Consider the following 24,887-nt stretch of genomic DNA (forward strand, 5'->3'; position numbering starts at 1 on the left):
GAGCACAGCTACAGCAAATCTTTTTCAGCAAAGGCAGTTTTATCACAGTTTGAAATTGTATTAGGTACAATGCAGGCAAAACCTATTCACCACCGCATCTACACCAAACACCTTTGCTGGTAGAGTTCTTCATTTTAAGCATGTAGGTTTTTCCATCTGTCAGTCTGACTTTGCTATGCTATGAAAACATTAAAGCACAAAGTAGCCAAATAGATCAAAGTTCAACAATTACACAGAGATTAGAGGATAAAATTATACCGTGTAACTTTCAGTTACAACTTGTCTTTCTGCAAAGACATCAAATCTTCTTCAGCGCGACTTAGTAAGTGACCTTACAGGGAATGAAAACCTAAAGATTAAAATAATACCTGCATTTCAATTACATGTAAACATAATACACTGGGGGTTTCAAGTGTAAAGCAGATTTTCTTTCCCTTATCAAAATTATTTTTCTTCCAATTGCAAAAAAAAAAAAAATCTTTACATTCATCCCAAGTTTACTGAAATGGAAATAATCTGAATATTATTTTGAGTCAAACTGTCATCATTAGATCATAACCCCATTTTTTCTTGCCAACCAATTAGTTTCTTTGTTTTTAATACTCTGAAAAAGGTAGATTTACTCAATGTCTATTTTAAAAACATGAAAAAATTAAGAATAAAAAGTATGAAAAGAAACAAAAAAAAGAGACCTCTTTTTTTACTGAATCATCCTATATAAAAACACTTTCCTATACAGTTAGGTATTGTAAAACACCCATCCTAACACTCCCCACACAAACTGCCCTATATCTCACGGACAGGACTAGATGAGAAAACACCTGCAGAAGTACACATTAGTCTGCAGGCACCAGTTTATGAAATCTTTTCCTATAACTTGCTTTCCTTGCATTTCTACTTGCACATCTTTTCAGGAACAAAGCAAACCACTGAGTTTACATGTAGTAACACTAGTGAAATTTTAAAACATCTTCAATCAGCATGCTTCCCACCAAACCCTCTTTAAGGATCAGAAAGAAAATGCTGCATTTCAGTAAGATCTCAGTGAGATTAAAAAAAAATGATCAAGATGGCATAGTTCTTGGATGTTGTATTATTTTCTTCTACTTTGTATTCTGAAAAGAAATGAATTGCCAACGAAATGCTTTATGTCATTGATTTTTAAATTAAAAATACTTTCATAACTGATCATCAGAAGAAACTCATAATATAAAATGGGCTTTAATAATAATCACTACATAGTGAATCATAAGGGTTTATTGGTAATAAAACATTCAATTACAAACTCAATTATTGATGGACATAAATGAAGTAGTTATATCATTTTTATAAGCTGTGCAAAACATAAACTAGAAAGTAAAGAAACCATTCCTAATTTATATTGCCTAATACTGTGTTTTGAAATACATTTAAATATATATATATTAATAACACAAGGGCTATTCCAAAAGTAGTGCCTCCTCTTTTATGATGCTGGTCCACAATATCAGAGGCAGACGGTGGTGGTTTGGCAACAGAGGTGGAAACTTCCCACAAAATTCCCTTACATTTTGCTGCTGTGCAACAGATGGCAGCAGAGGTACAGAATGACACCTGATGTGGAGGTTCATAAAAAGCAAAGGAGTGGAACTGAATTTCTTCATACAGAAAAATGGCACCCACTGACACTCATCGACACTTGTTCAACATTTATGGAGACCGAACGTTGGATGTGAGTGCAGTGAAGTGGTGGGTGGTCTGTTTCAGCAGTAGTGACAGTGGTTATTTCTGCTGGTGCAGATTTTTATGAATGTGGTATGCGGGCTCTCATAATCACTGCTGAAAATGCACAGCTAATAGCAGTGGCTGTGTAGAAAAATAGGGTTTTGTAGCTGAGAATTCACTTTAACAATCAGTGTTACTCTTCTCTTTGTATCCACTGTCATTTCCATTAAAATTAAAAAGAGGCACTATTTTCAAAGCAACATATATAACAAAAGAAAAAAGAAAAAAAAAGCCACAAAATAATTATCACCAACCAACAGTCCTCATTCTCTCTACTTTGCCTTTCCTTCACCTTTCACTTTGGTTTTCCATCTCCACCCTGTTTGTCCTTTCACTCAGTAAGAGTCCTTCATAGGCTTCTTCACTTGCTTCCACTCATCAGAAGTATCCTGTTTACCTCAAACTGTCTCTGCTAGCACCATCATTCAATTAGGTGGGAACAGCTTCCAACTGGTCTTCTCCCTGGACAGACTGCAGCAGCACTGCTGTTCAGGTGTTGAATTTCAATAGAAACCAAAACCTTCCTCTCACTGCTACATACAGGCAAACCTGACTGCGGTGTACTTCTGTTCACGTGGGTCTTTAAGAAACAGCCTGAGAAGTCTCCAACCACTTCTCTGCCACTCAGGCACTTCAATAAGTGTTCAATAAGGCAAAATCAGAATAGGAGGAAACCTGCTTCTTTAGTGCTACAGCTGTGCAGCACCTCACGAACCAGCCCCTAGCACAGCACCATGTGAAGGCACCTACTATTACCACACCAAAGTGCTGCGATCACACGAAGGTCCTCACTCCGCTCCAGGCAGCACTTAGCACCCCAGAAAGCCACTGTCAGAAGAAACTCACCCTAGTGTGTATCCCCCAGCTCAGAAGAGTTTGTTTGTTAAACAAACTGTGTTATATGGGTTCCCTGCTGCAATTTGTGCACAAAGTCAGGGCAACTTCAGAAGGCTGCCATGATCTTGGAGAACAGAGGAAAAAAATAGCCTGGCTAAAAAGAGAAAATGGAACTTGAATGAGTACCAAGCTAGTCAGGTTGCTATTCTTAGCACTGCTTCCAGTTAAATAAAGACTTCTGGTTAAACAAAGATATCAAACGTACCTAGGAAATGCTTTCATTTTCCCTGGTGCTGCAATCTGCAGCAGGCAGTCAAGTCTCCCAGTGAGGACCCGGGAAATACCAGAAACAAACAACATTTAGCATGCAGAAAACAACCAATCTCCACCACAGAGACTGAAATAAAAATTATCTGTCAGTTTAAAAATAGAGCAATCAGAAAACTTTAATTTAGCCTGTTCAAGAAAAAGATCAGATAGAGACAGCAAAAGTAATTAACGAGAGCCTGACAAGTGCCGATGAAAGGCTCTTTGAGAAACAGGAGTCTAAAACGCACTGTGATCCAGGAACTAACTGGACTATAAAAGTTGGCCTTGAACATGAAATAACAAATAGTTATGTAAATAACTATGAATTAACCTGGCAGGATGTTTCACATGACTGGAATGTGGCTATTGACAGCCATAAGCTGCTCAGAAGGGATAGGCAAGGAAGGAAGGTAGAAGGCATTGTCCTTTATATCAAGGAGTGAATAGAGTGTGAAGAGCTGTCCCTTAAAAACAGCCAGGAATGAGTTGAAAGCCTCTGGGTAACAGAGACAGAGTCAACAAAGGGTGACTTGTGGTCAGGGTCTACTACAGGCTGTCTAATCAAGCAGAGCCTGTTGATGAAACCTTTCTCTTACAGCTAAAGGAGGCCTCAGGTTCACAGGCTCTCCTCCTCTTGCGAGACTTCAACCACCCTGACATCTGCTGGAAACGTATCACTGAGAGCTGCAGGTATCTGATCCAAAACACTCCTGAAACGTATCGAGGATAACTTCCTGAGCTGAGTAACAGCACCACCAGAGGGCAATGCAATGCTGGACCTGTTGCTCACCAGCATGAGTGAACTGGTTGCTGGCATCAGGATTGCAGGTTGCAGGGCTGTAGTAACCATGCAGTGTTGGAGTTGACACTCTTGAGGGATATCGGACTGGTCAAGGGTAAAATCTAAAACTAAGTTTCTTGGAAAGCCAAATTCCAGCTCCTCAGATTGTTGGTCAACAAAACCCCCTGAAAATCTGTCCTCAAGGACAAGGGAGTAGAACAGAGCTGGCAAGCCCTTAATGAAGCTTTCCTTGAAACACAAGAGCTCTCCATCCCCAGGTGGAAAAGTCAAGAAAGGAAGGCAAGAGAATGGCATAGCTGAACCAAAACCTGCTGGCCAAACTGGAGAGCGAGAAGAAAATGCACATGCAGTGGAAGTGGGGACAGGTACCATGAGGAATGCAGGGATAGGATCCAGGGTAGGGGTAAGAAGGGCAAGGCGCAGCTGGAACTGGAAAGGGGAGCAAAGAATGATAAAAAAAAAAAAAGCCTCCTAAAGGTACATCACAAGAGAGTGTACTCCCTCTAGTGAGCAATACAGGTGGGCTAATAACAACAGACTCAGAAGGCTGAGTACACGACATTACTGCTTCAGTCTTCACTGGGAACTGCTCAACATAAAGCCCTCAAGTGGGTGGTTCAGAAGGTGTGGATTAGGGGAAAAATGCCTTGCTGCGAGCAAAGATCAGGTTCACAACTGAATGAGGAACCTGAATGTCTTAAATCTACAGGTCTTAACAAGATGCATCCCAGAGACCTGAGGGAACTGGCTGACACAGTCAACAAGCCTCTCAATGATATTTTAAAAGTCATGGCAGTCAGAGGAAATCTGTGGTGAATGAAAAAAAAGGCAACAACACACATTTTAAAGAAAGGTAGAAAGAGTGACCCAGGGAACTACCAATCTGACAGCCTCATCCCTGTGCAGGGGAAGATCATGGCGCAGATCCTCCTGGCAGGTATACTAAGGCACATGGAAGACAGGGAAGTGTTACGGGATAACCAGCATGGCTTCACCATGGCCAGATCCTGCCTGACCAGCCTTGTGGCCTTCTATCATGCCATAACTGTCACTGGACAAGGGAAGAGCTCTTACTGGACTTCAGTAAGGCCTTTGACATGGTCCACTATAACATCCTTTTCTACAAATTTGAAAGGCATGGATTAGATAGGTGGACTGTTTGACAGATGAAGAACTGGTTATGAAATTGTACCCAGAGAGTGGTGGTCAATGGCTCAATGATCAGATGGAGATCAGACACACACAAGCGGTGTCCCTCAAGGATCAGTACTGGTACCAGTGCTCTTCAATATCTTCATCAATGACACTGACAGTGGGACCAAGGACACCCTCAGCAAGTTTGCAGAAGACATCAAGCTGCAGGGTCTAGTCAAGGCATATGAGGCCCAGGATACTATCCAGAGAGAGCTAGACAGACTTGAGGTGAAAGCCTAGTTAACCTCATGCAGTTCAACAAGGCCAAGAGCAAGGTCTTGCACCTGGGTTGTGTCAACCCCTTCTATCAGTATGAGCTGGGGGATGTAAGGATAAAGCACAGCCCCACTGGAAAGGACCTGAGGGTACAGGTAGATGACAAGATGGGCATAAGCCAGTAGTGTGTAGCCAAGAAAGCCAGCTGTATCACAGGTTGCATCAAAAGAAGCATGACCAGCAAGCCAAGGGAGATGATTCTGTCCCTATGCTCTGTGCTGGTGACACCTCACCTGTAGTACCGCACCCAGATGTGGAGTTCTCAGTACATGAGAAACATAGACTTACTGGAGCACATCCAGATGAGGGCCACAAAAATGATTCAAGGGATGAAACACCTCTTCTATGAGAACAAGCTGAAAGAGTTGGGTCTGTTCAGTTTAAAGAAAAGGACCTGGGAAGACCTGTCAGCAAACTTTCAATATCTAAAGAGGAGTTGTAAGAAAGGAGACATACTCTTTAGCAGAGCCAACTGTAATTTACAAGGGTTTCAAAATGGCTTCAAACTAAAGGAGAGAAATTTAGATTAGCTATAAAGAAGGAAGAAGTTTTTTACAATAAGGGTGGTGAAGCACTGGAACAAGATGCCCAGGGAGGTGGTGGATGTCTCATCCTTGGAGGTATTCAAGGTCAGGCTAGATGGGGCTATAAGCAGCCTGATCTAGCAGTAGGTGTGCAAACCTGTTCATTGCAAGGGATTTGAATTAGATGACCCTTAAAGTTCCATTCCAACTCAAACGATTCCAAGCTAATGGAATGAGGTTCAACAGAACAAATGCCAGGTCCTGCACTTTGGCCACTACAACACCAGACAACGCTACGGGCTTGGGGCAGAGTGACTGAAAGACTGTGTGGAGGAAACAGACCTGGGGGTATTGGTCAGTGCTCAGCTGAACATGAGCTAACAGTGCTCACAGATGGACAAGAGGGACAATGGCATCCTGGCTTGTATCACAAATACTGTTGCCAGCAGGAGCAGGGAAGGAATTGTCCCTCGGTACTCAACACCTCAAGTACTGTGTTCAGTTTTGGGCCCCTCACTACAAGAGGGGGGCCACTCTCACATCAATGCCCTACAGCATGTCCAGAGAAGGCCAACTAAGCTGGTGAGGGGTCTGGAGCATTGGCCTTACGAGGAATGGCTGAGGAAGCTGGGATTGTTCAGTCTGGAGAAGAGGAGGCTCAGGGGAGACCTTATTGCTCTCTATAACTACCTGAAAGGAGGCAGTAGTGAGCTGGGGGTTGGTCTCTCCCCTTGCGTAACTTGTGGTAGGACTAGAGGGAATAGTCTCAAGTTGCATCAGGGGAGATTCAGGCTGGATGGCAGGAAATAATACTTTTCTGAAAGAGAGGTCAGATGCTGGAATAGGCTGCCCAGGGAGATGGTGGAGTCACCAACCCCAGAGGTGTTCAAAGAACATTTGGACACTGTGTTGAGGGATGTGGTTTAGTGAGAACAATTTGTGATAGCTGGACTGTTGGACTGGATGATCCTGTATAACTTTTCCAACCTCGGTGATTCCATAATTCTAACATAAAGCAGTATTTTTTTCTTCATTAGTAGGGAACAAAAAACAAATAAGAACTCAGAAAAAAGAAGGCAGTTTCAGTACAGCTTAAAACACTTGTGGAAAAATAAATCAATAAAAGTTTTTAAAAAGTATAAGACTGCCAATTTTATGAGAAATTAATTTCACCCTAAGCAAAACAACTGAGAAATAAAAGTAATTAAATTCCTCACTGCTAAATTATGCCTGAACTTGTGGCTAACAGAACAAACTAGTGCAAATAATTTCCGATAGTTACAGTTTCAGATATTAGGAACTTCATAGAACTGATGAGTATTCTGCATCTCAGAACTTTTTAAAAAAACAACTCAATGAAAGAAGCCATACAGAGGTAGTAACTGACAGAGCATTCTGCAGTCTACCCAAAAAAGGACCTGAAACACACCCTGCAAAGGCCTGCAGAAGCCTCAAGACATACAATGCGAAATGAAAGTAAATATAACAAGCAACTAGGGTAAGACATTTGAACAAAAAAATAAAGGAATATTTGATAAGAAGACCTCTCAAGAATAGGAACATGAAAGCCTGTGTATGGACAGTGAATGTGGTCTTAAGTGGGCTAGTAGGACAGGAAGATGGATAGTTTTCTGATGCAATGCATTCATAAGCTGTCACCTACAAGAAGTAACTTCTGTCAAGAATTTCAGCTCCTTAGTGGGAAAAATCAGAGGGCAATAGAAGTAACAGAAAAGAGTTATCTTAGTTACACTCTCTCCCCTACTGGGAGAGATTTTGACCACTCAGGGATAAACTAATCCCATAGGGATTCAGCAAAAGGTTTAAACGTTTCCCTCCTCATGTTAAGAAGAAAAAAACTTTTAACAAAGTAACTTATATCCACCGCAAAAATTAGCAAGTATGTAGCTCATGGAAAAGATTTTGTCCTTTCACACCTGCCTAAAACACAGTACGTACGAATACCTGGAATTCACATGCAGGCTTTTAATGAAGACTGCTATATTTCCCAGCTTTTGCTAACAAGGGTAATTGAATAGCAAATGGTAAACAGCTTCATTATTTTAACTTCTGAGAGGCATCAGCTATATAGTTGATTCACACTACCTGTAATGCATCTTCTTCACTGGGAGTCACTGTTTCTGGAGATGTTCAAGACACGTTAGATACTGTACTAGGGGATCTGGTTTACAGGGGAAACACTGGTGGCAGGTGGACAGTTGGACTAGATATCTTGGAGATATTATGGTGATACCTGATTGTATCTTGGTGATACTATGATTGCACCGACAGAAAGTCTGTATGTGAAACACATATTTCAACATTTCACCTGTTTCACTGCCTACTTTCTCTCTAATAATGAAGACTGAACTAAAAACATCACCAAAAATCCATATGGACTACTGCGGTGTATTTGGCATATTTTTGGGCACGTTATCCAAAACAAATTAGATACAAGGTTATCAGACATTACTCACAGGAGTATTAGGAGTGCCCTGGAAACAGCCCTACTTCTATAGGAGTTGCTGGGTTACTAAATTCCTGCTCAGATTGCTCTGACATCAGTATACTTGGATATTTCTGAACTCGTGGAAAGATTTAAAGTATTTCAGAGGAAACAAATCTTAAGGGTTTTTGTTTGTTTGTTTTTAATTAAAAAACATGTAAAGATAGAAAAGAATTTTTTAAAGCAAAAAAAACCCACAAAACATTCTAATTGAAAGGAATGTTTAAGACTTCCTTCATTAACATATAGAATTCACATTAAAAATGTTGCAAGGTTGAAACCTGAAGTAGAGAACCTGCACTTCTGAATTATTTTTCAACAACTGTGAAAGAGCACACAAAATGGTCTCAAATCTGTTTAAGCCATCAGAAGAAATAAAGTAGCTGAAGATACTCTGTAGCCCAGAATTGGAATTTGGAAGTCACAAATCAGTATGGACAGTTATACAACTGAAACTGTTCTGCAGCAAAGCTCTATGGGGATGTGAAAGTCACTTCTGGAAGAATATCATCTTATTTTAACTTTTGAAAGAAAAACTGCAAGTAAATATCTCCCTGGTGAAAGAACAGAAAAAAAAAAAAAAAAGAAAGAAAGAAACTCTTCTGAAAGAGAATCTATGAGTCAGGAGTACCCATGAGTCATTGCCCCACAAGACTCAATCCACGCTGCAGAAACGTGGTCACATATCTCTGAACCCACTGCTTCTGTTAGTACCTCCACGCAGCAAGCACCTGGAGCTCAGACAGGACAAGAGGGAACAGGGACCCTGCTTCCATCTGGTTCTGAAGGCACAGCCAGATGCCCATTTCCCCACCACCTTTCAATGCCCTTCTCCCAGGAGACACATAGAAAGATTCTCTTAAAAATGTTGTCCCCTTGCTCCTCATTTCAACTTCCATTCTCATTTTTTGCTTTGACAGATTACTCTCCATAAGAATTAGCAACAATGAGACTTCACTCATCCTGTTTTCTCCGTCAACATCTGCAAAAGGACTACAGACTCTAAGGCACAGTTAAGCAGACAATTCTGATTAATTAGCTACATCAGAATAGTTTGCTAATGTTAACACAGTACCTATCTGGATGTGCATTACTGCCAGCATACCAACCAATTATCCCTCACTTTTCTTCCCTGCTTTGTTTTTAATGCTAAGTTTTCTAGGATAAGTGCACCCACAGTATTGCTTGGGCTAGCTCATTATAACTCGATCAATGCGACCCCTTTATCTGATGGTGTCCTTCTCCATGTCTTTACAAAAAAAGAAAGTTTGTGTTTAACAACCCACAGGGAGAAAACAAGAGCATCCTTCCTTCCTTTCCATAGCCTCCTGCTGGCCTAGAGCACAAGGCTCTCCGCACGGTCATGCACACAAACAAGTCAAAGTACAGGGACTTGGAATCCTCTCCACGTTCCCTTCTGATAGACTCTGACATTCTTTGCAATTTACAGCTAATCACTTTTCTCCTTGTGTTATTTATTCCTAGACTGTAAAATTCTGAATTAAAGGACTTTGAGGCATCTGAGATGACAGATAAGCCCATGATTAAAAGATTTGTGATGTCATGATATTAGAGGCATGCTTAGAACAAGGCAAAAAAAACCCCACATTCATTTAACCTAGTAGAGATCTTTCATTTTCCTTCAACCTAAACACAAGTTCAAGCAGAAAGCACCACACTATTTAGGCATGGTGCCTTATGGCAAGACCTCAGCTAAATCAATCTTCAAAAGACACACATGTCCACATGTGCAAAGAGAACATGTCACTTAATAGCATGTATAATAAGTTTCCCTTTCTTCCAGTAAGCTTTCTTGTTTCCTAGCACAAGTTTATAAACCATGGGCCAAGATTTTACAGTTCTCCATTTAAAAGCATCTCAACATAAATATCTCAAAGTCAGACATGGTGATCCTTCTTCCACTCTGGCTCTGAAGTCTTCCAGTCTGCTGAAAATGTATTTTCAGAGGGAGATGGAACATTTTAGATTATCATTGGTCACAATTACCTAACAAAATATTATTCACTGAAAGTCAACATTAAAAAACACATGTTCAAATTAAAACTATTTGGGGAATTTAGTTTTAATAGCAATTATAATAGATAATTACAATATATCTTTGAAAAGTGGGGCAGAAACAACACACAAATGGAACCATAACTGAATTAAGCTACACTGCAGAACAAACAAGTTATCATCACAGGATTTGATAGCTGTGCATTTAAACATATCCTAATCTGAAAACTAATAAGAAAGCATAACTATAAAATGGATCTCTCAAGTTAAGTCTCATAAAAGTCTCAAAACTGCAAATCTGTTCTAAAGGATTTCCTCACATTTTAATTAACAGTCATAAAAAAATTGTGATGAGATAATCTCAGTTTATATAGAAGCATTTTCTCCATTTAAAATTATACTCAAGAAAGCTTAGTAAGCTGCATATTCCCTGCTGACAGCCATAAAAAAATCCTCTCATATATTATATCTTACATATGGAAAAACCATGTGTGTGCAATTTAAACACAGAAGCTTATAAAGTCAGCAAAAGAGGTGAACTACCACTTGCATCATATTTTGGAAGAGCGACCAAAGCAAGATGAGAGCTGCTTGCCTAAACTGCTTCCCCTGTGAGTAATGCTAGCCAGACGTCCCCTGCAAGGAACAGAGCCACACTACAGCTCACACAGAACATCCAGCACCCGAACAGCCTCCAAGCCATCAACTCTGCTTACTGTGGCTTTGAGGGCTCCCTCTGCAAGGATTGCATTACTGCTAATTTATTAAATTCAGTCTTTAAGAAAATATTGAGATACCTGAGTAATTTCAAATCTGGATGTTCTAATACGTGCATCAGCTTCATTTCTGGATTTTGTGACTTAGCACAGTTTTGGTTACAGGCCTACAATGCCAGCTAAAACAACGGACAAGCAAGCAGTGTGATAGTCCCCAGTTCAACTACACTGAAAGGCACAGACTTGAAAAATGGTTGACCACTGCAATTTCATACAGCTGTATTTATTATATTCCTCATATTAACCAATTAACACTACTTCAGAATTGGCAAGAATGTATTGCAAAATTAAAGCCTTATTTGCTCAGGATTCTCATCTCAAGATGTCTTAAATAATTGCAGAATACGATGTCTTACTCAAGAAAAAATCCAAAAACTCACTAAAGACAGAGTTATGCATATAGGTCAAACAATGCTTATACTTTGCATGTGACATCCTTTCCTGACATTTTACTTCATACACCAAGCCACTTGCAAAGACTGGAAGAAAACGTAAAGGCTTTCCCCATCTCTCAGAAAGACTCTGTCTGTTAAGTACAGCAGGTAGAAGGAAAGTAAGTAAGCAGAAGAATGGACAAACTGAAGATACAGATGGTTCTCCCCTGCTTTCTGGTCTCTTTTACATGGTTTTCTCCTCTCTCTCAAAATTCTCATTTAATAGATTCTCATTTTCATCCCAATTTTTTCCAGAAAGCTCTCACAAAGTGGACAGCTCACCCTCTGCAACTTGCTTCCCATGCAAGCTAAAGGCCAAGAACTGCTTCTGTGCAGAAGGCTTACCTGCAAGTTCCCTCAGTGGAACAGACATAGGATTTGGATTCTGGGAGGCCCTTTATGGAGCCTGGAGTTAGACTCAGTGGTCCTTATGGGTCCCTTATAGACATTCTATGATTCTATGAAATGTAATTCATGCAAGGGGAACTACCATGGACTCACAAAATGCATGCTGGCAACAGCAGTTATCAAGGACATACATGCACTGAAGGAATAGCTCATAAAATATATATATATATATATATAAACTAGCCTTTCATTTTTATCTTTACTGAGGAGCAAGAGGCCACAAAACATTCATTATTATTGAAGTTGCCACAAGGAACATATAACTTTGATAATTTTTTTCAGCATTTATATGCCAAGTTTGTTAGACCACTGAATATATGAATGGTACCTCCCACCCTAACAGTATGGAAACGCTGAGAAGGGGAAAAACAAAAAAGACAAAAAAACAATTTACATAGTGACCTCTCCCAAGCCACTATCAGACCTACCTCAAAGCAGCATCCCTCTTCCTACAAACATCATCGTTTGAAAAATGTAATGTGCAAAACAAAAACAACAAAAAACTATAGAACTTCAGCTTACTCAAGGGATTGCATTGCTTCTTCCTTAGTGAAATAAATAAAAAAAAAAGTTAAAAAATAAGAATTAAAAAAATGCCATATTTCAGCCAATGGAATTAAACTGTTTTGTTGGGTTTTTTTTAATTTATTTATTTTACTTTATCACTGCAAAAGGTACTGGGAAATTGCTAGAGTCCAGTGCTTTATTAACAGATGGAAAATTTGGTCCTAACATGTCTGCAATTAATGCATGCATGGATAAAACGTTTGTTTTTCTAGTACTTTTCCTGCCTTCCTATAGCGTAACTTTAAATACAGAACAGGGAAAAGAAAAAAAAAAAGCCTCCCAGACTTAACTAAAAATTTTAGCAGGAAAAAAAGAAAGATTTTCAATGCAATACTCCCTTTTAAGGTTCTGTTAAAATCTTCACTTCAAGATTTATGTACAGTTTACTATGCTTGGTTACAGAACACCCAGACTATAAGCCACTAATCTCCTTGTGTGGTTATGAAAAAAGGCTGTGTCGTAAAGAACACAGGAAAAAAGTAACAAATATTTATTCTTTGGCAGGAAGAAAGCCTTCTCACAAGGAGCCATGGTCCCTAGCATGCTCATGTTCTGCTCTTTCACACTCACATGAAAAGACTCATGGAACTGTCACAGCTGTTTACAGATGACAACATCTTGAAGGAAGACTAGAAACCAAGTCTAAAAGCAAGAAAACAAGTGATTTGTAAGGCTTTTTTGAATTTGAAATCACACCTAAGGCAATGAATCTGCCATACTAAGGGTAGGGTTTTATATATGCTTATGCAAAGTACTTTCCAATTCTGAAGTTAATGTCTGTCCTGAATTTGTTCTGAGGGCCAATCATTTGTTTCAAGAAACAGTTGAAACGTAGATCTTGCCCATAAAAATTAATAAGCTTTTAGGGTGAAATATCAACTTCAGGCCTCAAAACTGAAGATGTACTGAAGTCAAACAGTGAATCCCAGCTACAAGTGATTCACCTGCCTCTCCTACCACGTGTGCGGATGTCAGCCCTTAGAACACCCCACTTCTTTCTGCAGAAAGCTTCTGTCGGCTCACACTCACCCATTCAGTATTCATTGAAGAAATACACTGCTTTATTCATTCCTCTTTGCCCTCTGCATCTGATGTAATGGAAAGAGAGCCAGAGATCGTGAGCGTACTGAGCATGCTGAAGCTCATTTTTCTTTATCACTGCTGTACTCACAGATGGAAATAACGATAAAAAAAGTGACCCATAGAGTGCTCTGCAAACCATTCAGCGCAGGAGAACAAAGTGACACCCCTAAAGCAAGCTGACAGCTCTTTGCAGCAGTTCAGAGGGTAAGTATGCCCCTAGTAAAACAGGGACATTTCTCCAGCTTAAGAGGGATACAGACCTGCTACAGTGGACACCAGAGGTGACCACTGTTAGAACAAGTTTCTGCTGTCTGGCTTTTCATCTCCACACTGTCCGGGATTACCTCTACGCTGGCCAGTGGGTGCAAAGATGCTCCAAAGCATCAACTGTGTGGGAGATGACAGCCAGAATGCCCAGCTTCATTCCCACTCAAATCCCCACAAGACCAAATTCCCTGCTGCTCTCCCATTTACTCTCATACAGACATGGTAAAACTCGTACAGCCATTGGATATATCAGCATTTTGATACATATAGAAATAGATTCTGTGAATCTCAAATGAAAAAGGGTTCACCTGCCTTTTCTACCTTATGTATGGATATCACCCACACAACATGCCAGTTATTTTCCTCACCACCTCAAAAATTTTAGACTTCTTTCCCACAGAAACTGGACAGATGTCTCCAGTGTAACCCTGCAGGGTGCTTGGAAAAGTGATAAGGAATGACAAGTAATGTCCTGCAGACACAACTGAGTCTGGACAAAATACCAGACCCTGACCCTTATCAAACCTTCAGGTGAACTTTCAGGAGACACACTGACATCAGACATGCACGTAGACAATTAGGAATTTGCTGCTGTGGGGCACACATGTTAACCAGGGTTAAACCCTGGGGTAAAGGTTATACTTATGGACTTACACTTCAAAGCTAAGGCAGAATACATTGCATCATTCAACAGTAGCGTGGTGAGTAAGGTCACACTGAACCGTGAAAGCGTCTGCCTCTCCAGAAATCAAAGTCCTGTTACAGAAGGCTAGAGCAAAACAATTCCATTTGGTTTAAAATATTTTATAATATAACAATAACAACACCATTTATTTTGACAACCTGAAGATGCAAAATGCAACTTCATGCAATGTGAAGTCGCTGTCATTATTTGCTTATATTAATGGTGGCGTTTAAATCCACAGGTCTGTCTGCACAACAAGCCCTATACTAGGAAGAATTCATGCAGGTGCAACAGTAAGAAAGGTAACAGAAATTTAAACTGGAAACTAGGGGGACATTCATAGTACTGACTTCTGCATAGATTTCATTTAGAGAGGGTTCAAGATTAGCAGTAAAAACTGCTTGAGAACTGCAAGGTATTGTTAAAAAGTTGCAGTAATGAATATTCAAGTTGGAAAAATTATCCTCTTGCCCACTTGTCAAGCTACCAAGCACAAGAGACAAACAGCTTCTTGATTTACATGAGGTAAATCATGTCAGTATCAGAAACTTAAATCTTCCCCAGTTTCTGAAGGCAAATCTCATAACGCTGTGTCAATATTCATGAGTTAATTTTAATATGTAATACTTATCCTATCATCTTGTCTATATGCAACCACTCGTTATACTACTTGATTCCTTCGTGCTTGATACTGCGCATCAACTCTGATGTCTTCTCTTCTGCAATTAAACAGCTGTACCAAAGTTCCCTAGGTACTCAGTTCTTTTCCTTTCTTTTTTTGTTCAGCACGTGGTTTTGTATGTGAAGGTTATTATGTTCATCTCCGCTCTCCAAAAACACTAGAAAAAGCCATCTAAGACAATTTTATCTGAACAAGTAACAATTCACAAGTAACAAATGCACTGTGCTTTCTAGATTTCATGATAGAAAACTGCATCCTAAAATCGAGTAATATCCCAGGCTAATACTCTACATAATCAGCAGACAAACATTTCAGAAACTTCTATTGAAGAACATCAGTTGCCACAGAGAATATTAAAACCTTGCATCTGCATTCAAATATACATTGTTGTAATTCCAGTTTAAACCGAGTATTCTCACAGTCCATTCTGTAGAAGTTTACCATGTCACTCAACAAATAACCTTCTCTTGTCCTAATATATGAACCTTAGCTACTCTTCCTGGACAACACAGTAAGCTCGCTCAACTCAACAGTGAAAAACAAGTCATTCCACTTCTTAAAAACAAACAAACAAAAGGGGATATATATATATCAGATTTAAATCTAGCTGTAAACAGTCTATTTTATAATCCAATATCTAGTTAAATTGAAAAAAATAGGGAAAAATAGATTACACGTGGAGTAGAAAAAATGCAGGATCTGCAAGAAATACAAGATCGGAGATTTGCAGAACAGTTACCGGCTTTCTGCATTTACCTGTTCGTAGACATACTTGAGCTAGCTTTCTTTTGCTATAACCCTGAATCCATGTTTACAGAATGGCATACATGTTCCAGCTTTTCTTTATGATCCTAGACGAACTTGTTTTTTGTTAAATAAAGTTCCTACTTCATCTGTGTTACTGTAAATGCTTGTGCTTTCTCTTGCCCCAACAGTCCATCAAGTGCAATCTTACCCTGTTTGTACCTTGATTCATCCAACATCGTTCTTGTTGAAGCTCATCCCTTGAGAGTACCCTCTCTTTATTCTAAATTCATTTTGAACCGTTCCATGAAGCCCTCTTCAGACAGACTTCAGCTGAAAAACAGATTCTGTAAAACACCCATTTTAAAAACCTGCAAAGCCTTGTTGCAAAGGGAATGCTCTGTAACTGAGTCACCTCTTTGGATTTGCCCAATTGCATGACTCAGATTCATTCTGCTTCATGCAACAGGAAGGCTGTGAACAAAGTAAGATGCACTCAAAAAACAAACCCTTTGATACAGAGTACGGTTAAGAAAGATTTTTTTTTTCAGTGCATCTCTCAGACTAAAGCCAGAGGTCTGAGAAAAAGCACAAAGATGTTCCCTCTAACAGTAAGGTAGCGGAGCTCCCTCTATTGAATTAGCTGCCAAAAATCTCTTCAATTTAAAAATAAAATGAATCACAAGAAAAAAAAGAAAGCACAACAGTTCCCAGACAGAACTCACGTACCAAAAAGGCAAGTTGTATCAAACAGATACCTGAAGGCAGGGGAAGAGATAGTTCCCAGTGAGTGCTGAGGGGCTACTGGCTCACCAGGGCTCCAAACATGGAGATTCCAGCAGTCCACAAGATCCAGGGAGATGCTTGAAATTTGACTGATGTTTAAACACTTTCCCTTAGGGCTGAAATTGCTACAGTTAATATCCATGTTTAATAATGCTTGGGAATTCTACAGACTGTACTAGTACACCACACAATGCAACACACGAAAGCTGTTCAAGTATTTGCAGTTTTCCTTCTACAATAAGAGGTTAACTATACACAAAACAACCTAATTGAAAACAGGTGACACAGATACGTAGGTTGAGGAAACACTCATTAAATCACAGGCTGCACTTTTTGCTTGTTATCAGGGGAACAGCTTAGTATTTCCATTGCTATTGAAAGCACTTCAAATGCTTTCTAACCAAACATTACAGAACTGTTCTAACCCCTGATAACCTCCAAAAATCATACCCTAAAGCTGCTGCACTCTCCATCTCCACTGTTTTATCACTTTCTCCTTTTTTACTTCCCAAAAGAGGCATATTTCTTATCAAGAAAAAGAAAAAAGAAAAAAAAAAGCTCAGTAGAAATAAGAGTTGTTTAAATAAATAAATACTTACTTGCCTTTCTAGAGACATGCATGTACGATAAGGAATGAAATTTTATCTTAAGCTAGGCAGATATTCCTCTGCAGAACCACCACCTTAGAGGAGTGGATTAACATCCACTGGGGATGGGCTGACACTGATTCAGTCTCATCAAAACACATTGGGGAAAAAGAAAATCACAACAAAAACAGAAAAGAAAGAAGGGACAGAAAGTTGATCTGATCACTGCCCGCTCCAGCTGTTGATTATACTAGCTGCACTACAATCCCTTCTTATATAAGAGATGAGATTCATTTTCAAGCACGTTGGAGACAAACGCACAGCCTCCTTCAATATTCATACTGTTCTTAATAAGAAGATACCAAGATAAAGAATGTGTAGGTCAAAGCCTTGTCTTCAGGGAAGATAATTTCAAATCAAGGGGAGTGTTCAAATGAAATGATGTTCACTTTTCCCTAAAAAAATCATGCTCTGCTCAAGACAATTCTAATTATCACCCCACAGCATTTACAGTTCTTGGAAGGTTCTCTCATTTGAGCATTGGTGCATGGAAGCGTAACTATTTTTCTTGAAGGCAAAAGGTCTCAGGAGAAATCAGCATGCTGCAACAGGTGCTCAATTCTCTCTTACAGGAGTGACCTTACAGTTTACATATATTTTCAATTTAAAAAATTACATCACAAAAATAAAAAAGTAAAGAAAAGCTGCTAACCAACCCATAGGAATATTGAGGAGCACTGAACACAGAGATCATGTTTTTTATATTAAAAGCCAGCCTACCCTGTATTGCAGTCTGCAGAACTGAACAAGATCATATAAAAAACCTAGATTAGTGATATGAAAAAGCAATTTCTGCAGTCAGCATGGTAATGTGAAAGAGAAGCCCGCAAGTGTGAAACAGCACTGCAGAGCCAGCCTATTGGTGACCATCATGCTTGTGGTCACACAGTGCAGGTCACAATCAGGAAAGACTGAATATGGATCATCTACTTGTGGGAGATTCAGCTATGGGCTTGTTCGGTCTTTCAAGTCTTAACAGTTCTGAAGTGCAAATAGACAGGCCTGGTACCTATCATAATGTTTCCCTTCTTCCCAATCTGCTTCTGTTTCACTACAGGATCAATACTCAGACCGAAAGCACTTTGACAAAAAGAAATTTATTTATTTATTTATTTATTTATACACACACAAAAAGTCCCTGTGGTAGTATTCTAATAAAAATCCCGTGATAGTATAATGTGGTACGACTGGCAAGCACATTAAAGCCATTGCCACTGCAGTAATCCTTAGTTTTAGGTCTACCATGCATTACTAGGCAGGACATTATGCAAACCTGTAGTGAGCACTCAATAGCACAGTACTATAAACCACATTACAGAAGCAGGGTATTTGCAAGAAAATTGAGAGGATATGTTTAACCTTATCACAAAGGTGCAATTTGCATTGTGTAAAGCAATGGCATTTTCATTATTTTCCCCTCCATGTATCAGGTTACACAGATAATTAGAGATTCAGCTCCCCAAAACCTACAGCTGGAGAAAAGCCAACCAACAGTTTTACGCCTGGTACTACAAGAGCTGAAGCTATTTACGCTGGGATTACAGATTAGCACCCTAGGTTACTTTCTGTAAGGAAAATGGATGGACCTATAACTATTTCCTCTTACACAGGTTGGGAAGTGGAAATAAGATATCGTTGAATTAAATCAGACTTACCACAAATATACGTATTTCATGAACATAACAAAATGTATTTTTCCCAGTAAAAATTGATTGTTTGGTTCCCCTAAGGAGATGAAGAGCTTATTGTCCTTCGGTCTGAAATTTCAGAAATGTACAGACCTGGATGCTTGCTGTTGTTTCCCTCTGTGTGCCAGAAAGCCAACAGATGAGGGGCAGCACGGGAAAAAGAATTTCTAATATATTCTTACCAAAAGAACTTTAAAGAAGTTTATAAAGAAGTAATGCTTCCCAAAACAAATCATTCAACAGCTTGTAGCTTCACTTGAAAAGAAGTCTATGTGCCCTGGACAACAGAAACACAGCACATCGAAACAAAATATACACAGCACAGAGGTCTCCTGACCTCAGTCTTAGAAAAGCCTTGTGAACTTCAGGTCTTAATACAGAAAATCAGTTTCCTTAGATCAATTTCCTGCTAAATATACCAGGAAAAAAAAATAAAACAACCATAGCTACCAGTGAGAACAAAGTAATCATCATGTGAATAAGAAGGTTCTTTCACTACCATGACACAGTTATCAATCTTTAGTAATAAAACACCCAATGAGACTCAGATCTTCAGAATTATCATATATCAGAGGCCTTGGTTAGCTCATGACTAAACGTGGACTTTCCTTCCACATGCAGTCATCTTCTTAGAAGAGCCCAAGCATTTAACTGGAATTCTCATTCACTCAGCCCTAGAGTTAGCCTCCTAGCCCTACACTTGAACTACGTCATTTATAAATACAGCTCTTCCAAGGTAATATCTTATGCAAAGAAAAGCTCGATCTCTCTCACAGGAATCTCCAACCAGACTGAATAATGCCAGAGAAATCTATACCTGATGCACATCAACTTTTAATACGCTTTTAATAGTTCACTTTTTGCTTGCCATATGCAAACCTGAAGTGGAACTCCCCAAAGCCAAGCACTATGGTAGCAATACATCCAGAATTTGTGGCAGATGATGGTAAATTGGCATGACACAACTAAGACTGCAAGGAGTAATGAATGTGAAACAAGCAGTAACGACAAAAGCTTAACAAATATTATTTTTAAGTATCTTTTGTTGTCCAGGGAATAGATTGAGAATTCAAGGCTTCAGCTGTAAATCGGGCTCTCCAGGCATTTTCTGTAGGCTGGGAAAGTTTCTGACCTGAGGTGGGGCTGTGTTCTCCCCCCATGCATTTCTTTTGCCCGATCTTTCCATTGAGAGGACAAGGAAGAAAGGAGAGCAGAGAGAATTCAGTAAACGGTGGATGTTTTACCTCTAAACTCTTTAGGTAATAGCTGGCCAAATTCCATCTTTTCATAGACCTCCATCAGTGCCACCCTTGAGATAAATTATTTTTATTACTTCAGGTTTCCTTCGGTGGATTAGGGATGATAGTCACAGTGAGCGAAATCAATTCTTATTTATGTTAGCAGAAAGTGGGACAAAACTCTCTACGGGGGACACGTCTTGCTTCGTTGCTGGGGTGCTTATCTCTCTGGATACTCCACATGCCTTCAGCATTTCATAACATGAAAAATCTTTTCTGAGGAGCTGCTCTACACCACGGAGATCGGCACTGACTGCAAACTCTGCTGCTGAGACATTTGTAAGCCTTTCTGAGATTAGACGCCAAAGCAAAACCTGATCAGAACAGGCTAACACAGTGCTTATGCTTCTATTCCTTTTGGGTCCGTTTGGAAGCTTGGTTAGTTTGGTAGTTGAGGGTTGATTTTTTTTTTCATTATTAGTTTTTTACTATTCTAATAGAGATCAAAGCTTGAGCTACTCCAACAAGGTAAAGCTGACAGTTCTCCACTACGCGCGGTTATACCGCAGGTGAAAAAGAGCTCCTGAAGCGCTGTTCGTATCTCGCTGCTGCCTAGAAGCGGTTAACCGAGGAGCGCGCAGCAGTGAGGCAGAGCCTGGCAATGAACGAACGCCAACTCCACGGCTCCCGCGGGCGAGCCCGGCGCTCCCGGCACACACGGGCAGAGCCTTTCCTTCAAAGCAATACAAACTACTGCCACAGGCTGACGCTCTTTCTACAGGAATAATGAGACGCTCTCCGTAGCGAATGCTCAACTCCTCACTTCCCAGCTTCTCCCTCAGACTTCACTTTCACGCTCAATATTTACAAAATAAAGCCTACGAACGCCTGACGGCTGCAGCGCTCCCAGCACCAGTGGGGGACGCGGCGCTCCCCGAGGCGCAGAGCAGCCCTCGCTGTCCTCCGGACCCGCCCTGAGCAGCGCAGCGCTGCTCCCCGACCGCGCTCCGGACCGCGCGGCGCTGCGGGCAGAGCGGCCCCGGCACCGCTCCCGCTCCTCCCGCCCGCTTCCCGGTGGTTGCGGGCGCTGCCACGGGGCACGGCGGCTCGCTCGCCCGCCCGCCCGCAGCCGCCGCCGGGGTGAGTCGGGAGGCGGCGAGTGCCGGGCGCTCCGGCTGCGAACGGACGGGCGGACGGACGGACGGAAGCCCCGGGGGGCACGGCCACCTGCGGCCTCGGCTTCGCCCCCGACCGGTCCGTCGCGGAACGGGCGCTCACCTGGCGGCAGGCAGAGGGCTGCGAGCAGCAGGCAGAGCAGCGGGCGGCGGCGGCAGGAGGCGCGGGCGGCGGCGGCGGCGGCGGGGGGCTCCATCATCCCGCCTGCCCGCGGCGGGACCGGGAGGCGACGGAGCGGGGCGGCGGCGGCCCGCGGGGCTCTTCCCTCCGGCTGCGGAGCGCGGAGGCAACTTCTCTCCTCGCACGGCCGTCCGCGGAGCGCGGCGAGTGGCGGGGCGGCTGCTCTCCCTCTCGGCGCGCGGCGAGGAGCCACTCCGCACCGGAGCAGGTGGCGGCTTCCCTCTGGCAGCCGAGCGGCGCTCCAGGACTGAGAGCGGCGGCAGGAAGGCGGAGCCGGCTGCGGCGGCGGAGCTGGCCCGGCCCCTCCAGCCCGCCCGGCACACGCAGCAGGCGGCGGGGCGGGGGAAGCCCCGGGTGCGGCCGCCCCCGTCGGCGGAGCCGCGGTCCCCAGAGCCTCGGGAGGCGCCGCCGAGGGGGAGCGGGACCGTGGGGTTGCGGAGCGCGGCGAGATCCGTGCCAGCCGCCCCGCCCGGCCCCGCGTTTTGGGTCCACCGTCAAGGTGTGTGTCGGGTGGGAGTGTTGCAAATCGCGAGCTTGAAAGATACAGTCGCCCGTTCCGCTGGGTGCGTAGCCAAAAGAAAAGCTCGCAGCGGTCGGTGAAGCTGGTGGAGCAGAGGGATTGGAAGGGAGGGAGATTAGGGCGCTGCTGGCTGCGTGAAGGAATGCACCCAAGGATGATGGAGCGAGTGTTCGGCTCGTCTGCCCCGAAGATGAGAACGGCGTCCGCAGCAGTCATGGAATGCGGACGCCTCTGCCGCTGCACGGCGAGAGCGGGCTGGGAGGCGGGCGCCCCGAAGACACACGGCGAGTTCTGCCCGACAGCGCGGCGTGACAAGTACGCCTGGTGTCCTAAAGCTGAAAGCGTGAATTACGCGCGTCATGTGGTCCCTCCAGAGGGACTTTACGGTAGCGAAATCCGAAGCGACAAGAGCTCTGACTTGCTTCGTGTGACAGCGTGAGCTTTTAGGCAGGAACTTCCCCCAAAGTCCTGGAAATCAAAGGCACGCTTCAGTAGTTTATTCTGCAGATATATTTGCTGTTCTCAAAACAATTTTCACGATGACTTAAAAATGAGAACGCTTTGATATTGCCGTGGTGCAGAGTAGGTATAAAATAGCACCGTCTGTGCGCGTCTTTCCCCACGTACTGCACTTGTTTCCAGTAAAATGAGGCAACGATGTTTCACTTTAAGAACGTTAAGTCTAAAGCATTGTCTTCAACTCACATCATCCTTTTATTCTTCCACATTATTATTATTATTATCTTTAAAATTGCATACGTCACACTATGCAATCAGTTTTTAAAAGACTTTTCTTTCTCTACTTACTGCTCATCAGAGCTCTGTCTTCCTTTGTTTTCTGTGGACATTTCTCTTAATCGGTGTATTATTAAGCAGATTACAAAAAATAATAAAAAAAAGCCCTACATTCGAGATCAAGAATCTTTTATATCTTCAGCTGCTTTCAGAGCATTCAGTGTTCCCATTCAGTTTTTTCTTGCCTGTTTAAAATCAGCACTGAGTACACATTAGTTACAATATTTACTAATTTTATTTCTATAGAGCCTGGGGATTCCCCTGAAGAGTCTGGGACAGGACAAGAGGAAATAGTTTCAAACTAAAAGAAGGAAGATTTAGATTGGACGTGAGGAGGAAGTTCTTCACAATGAGGGTGGTGAGGCACTGGAACAGGTTGCCCAGGTGGTGGATGTCCTGTCCCTGGAGACATTCAAAGTCAAACTTCACAGGGCTCTGAGCAACCTGATCTAGCTGTAGGTGTCCCTGATCATTGCAGGGGAGTTGGATTAGATGGCCATTAAGGCCTTCCAATTCAAACAGCTCTGTTCTATGAAAATCTTCAGAGGTGTTATGTAGAGTTAGATGCAGATAACCACCTAATCCAGTTCAGCATTGTATTTCTCTCTTTTTTTTTCTTTTTTTTTTTTTACTTCTGGTGTGAGTTGGTTTTTCTACAGTTTTGTCTCCATTACAAATGGAGGGCCTAATCCTGACTTCTTTATTGGTATGGACGAGCCTGATAAAGCCACTGAGATTGTAGTTGGGGGAAGAGATTGAAGAGTCAAACTCCAAAAACAGTATGAAAGCAAACAAACATATGAGAGAGCTTATAGGGCAGAATGAATCATGGTGCACTTAATGTATGTTTAGTTTTGAACATGGTAATAGCGAGTTCAGTTTGACAGTATCCAACTAATAAATGGTTTGCTGGATGAGAAAAGTAAATAATGCCCAAGCACCTTGTGTTTTTAGGAAGATGAATAGCTGTACCTTCATTTGAATAAAAATAATGGGTAGTATATGTTTTCTGTCAGTGAAAGCGAGGAAATGCTTGTGCATGTTGCAAGTAATTTCTAGTGGCATGGTGCAGACTAAAATGTGAGCTAGACAATGGTTCATTCCCAGCAGGCAAACATTTTAAAATGTATGCTTATGATACTATTAAAAAAAAATTATTTGACAACTTTTGCTCTCATGTCAATACTGAATGTGCTGTTAAAAGTCCATAATAAACATGAGAAATGCAGAATATAATATTGTGGACATAACAGTGAAATCAGAAGCATGATCTGTTATGGGTTTCCCTCACTACTTTATCATTTCTCTTCAAAGCTGTTTCTACCTTTCACTTGAAAGGAGTTCTTTGAATTCTGAGTAAATAGAAAACATCTCAAGCTCAGATTACTCAAATGTTTTGATAACTTTAGAGGAATTTAAATGTGATTACAAATTGTCATGATAATCATTAAAGATAGGTTTATGTGCTCTGTCATTTAAACTGTTCTTACTACTGAGATTTGTAATTAATTCCTTTAATGTCTGTTGGGGTGACACAATATAGATCTGTTTTTTTTTTTGTTTTGTTTTGTTTGGTTTGGTTGGTTTTTGTTTGTTTGTTTGTTTGTTTGTTTTTTAACAGATTATGTTCCTGGGGCATGCTCCTGTTCCCCTTGAAGTTAATAGCAGTATAAATGAGTCACTGCTCTACTGGGAGAGCAGCAACTGCCTGGCTTTAATGTCCAAAGTAAACATTTTTTTGAAGAAGTTAAAACAGTTACCAGTATATTTATTTCTTCTGTAGAAAATAACTGTATTTCAAAAGCACTACTAATAAAAAAAGCTTCAAAATATGCTTAATCCTATCAAACCATACATTTTTTATGTATGTGACAAAATGGATTAAAAGTGTAATCCATTAATAATGGATTGTGCATCATAACAATGAGGTTTTGTTAAACTAAAATATCATTTTCTGTTCCCAACAGATGTTTAAAATAGTTC

General features: G+C 41.4%; 1 protein-coding gene across 3 annotated transcripts in view; it reads right to left on the reverse strand.

Annotated features, from left to right (window-relative positions):
* ALCAM (activated leukocyte cell adhesion molecule) overlaps positions 1–21,817 on the reverse strand; it is a 116,959-nt gene extending 95,142 nt beyond the window's left edge. For all 3 annotated transcript variants that reach the window (XM_065741977.1, XM_065741979.1, XM_065741978.1), the window contains exon 1: positions 21,512–21,817. In XM_065741977.1, the coding sequence (XP_065598049.1) occupies positions 21,512–21,608 (97 nt within the window). In that variant the 5' untranslated portion in view covers positions 21,609–21,817. The remainder of the gene's footprint in view (positions 1–21,511) is intronic.
* Between the last annotated feature and the right edge of the window lie 3,070 nt (positions 21,818–24,887).

Source organism: Cyrtonyx montezumae, unplaced genomic scaffold (assembly GCF_038088225.1).
Source record: "Cyrtonyx montezumae isolate F1298 unplaced genomic scaffold, pur_monq_1.0 scaffold_3, whole genome shotgun sequence".
Classification (NCBI taxonomy): domain Eukaryota; kingdom Metazoa; phylum Chordata; class Aves; order Galliformes; family Odontophoridae; genus Cyrtonyx; species Cyrtonyx montezumae.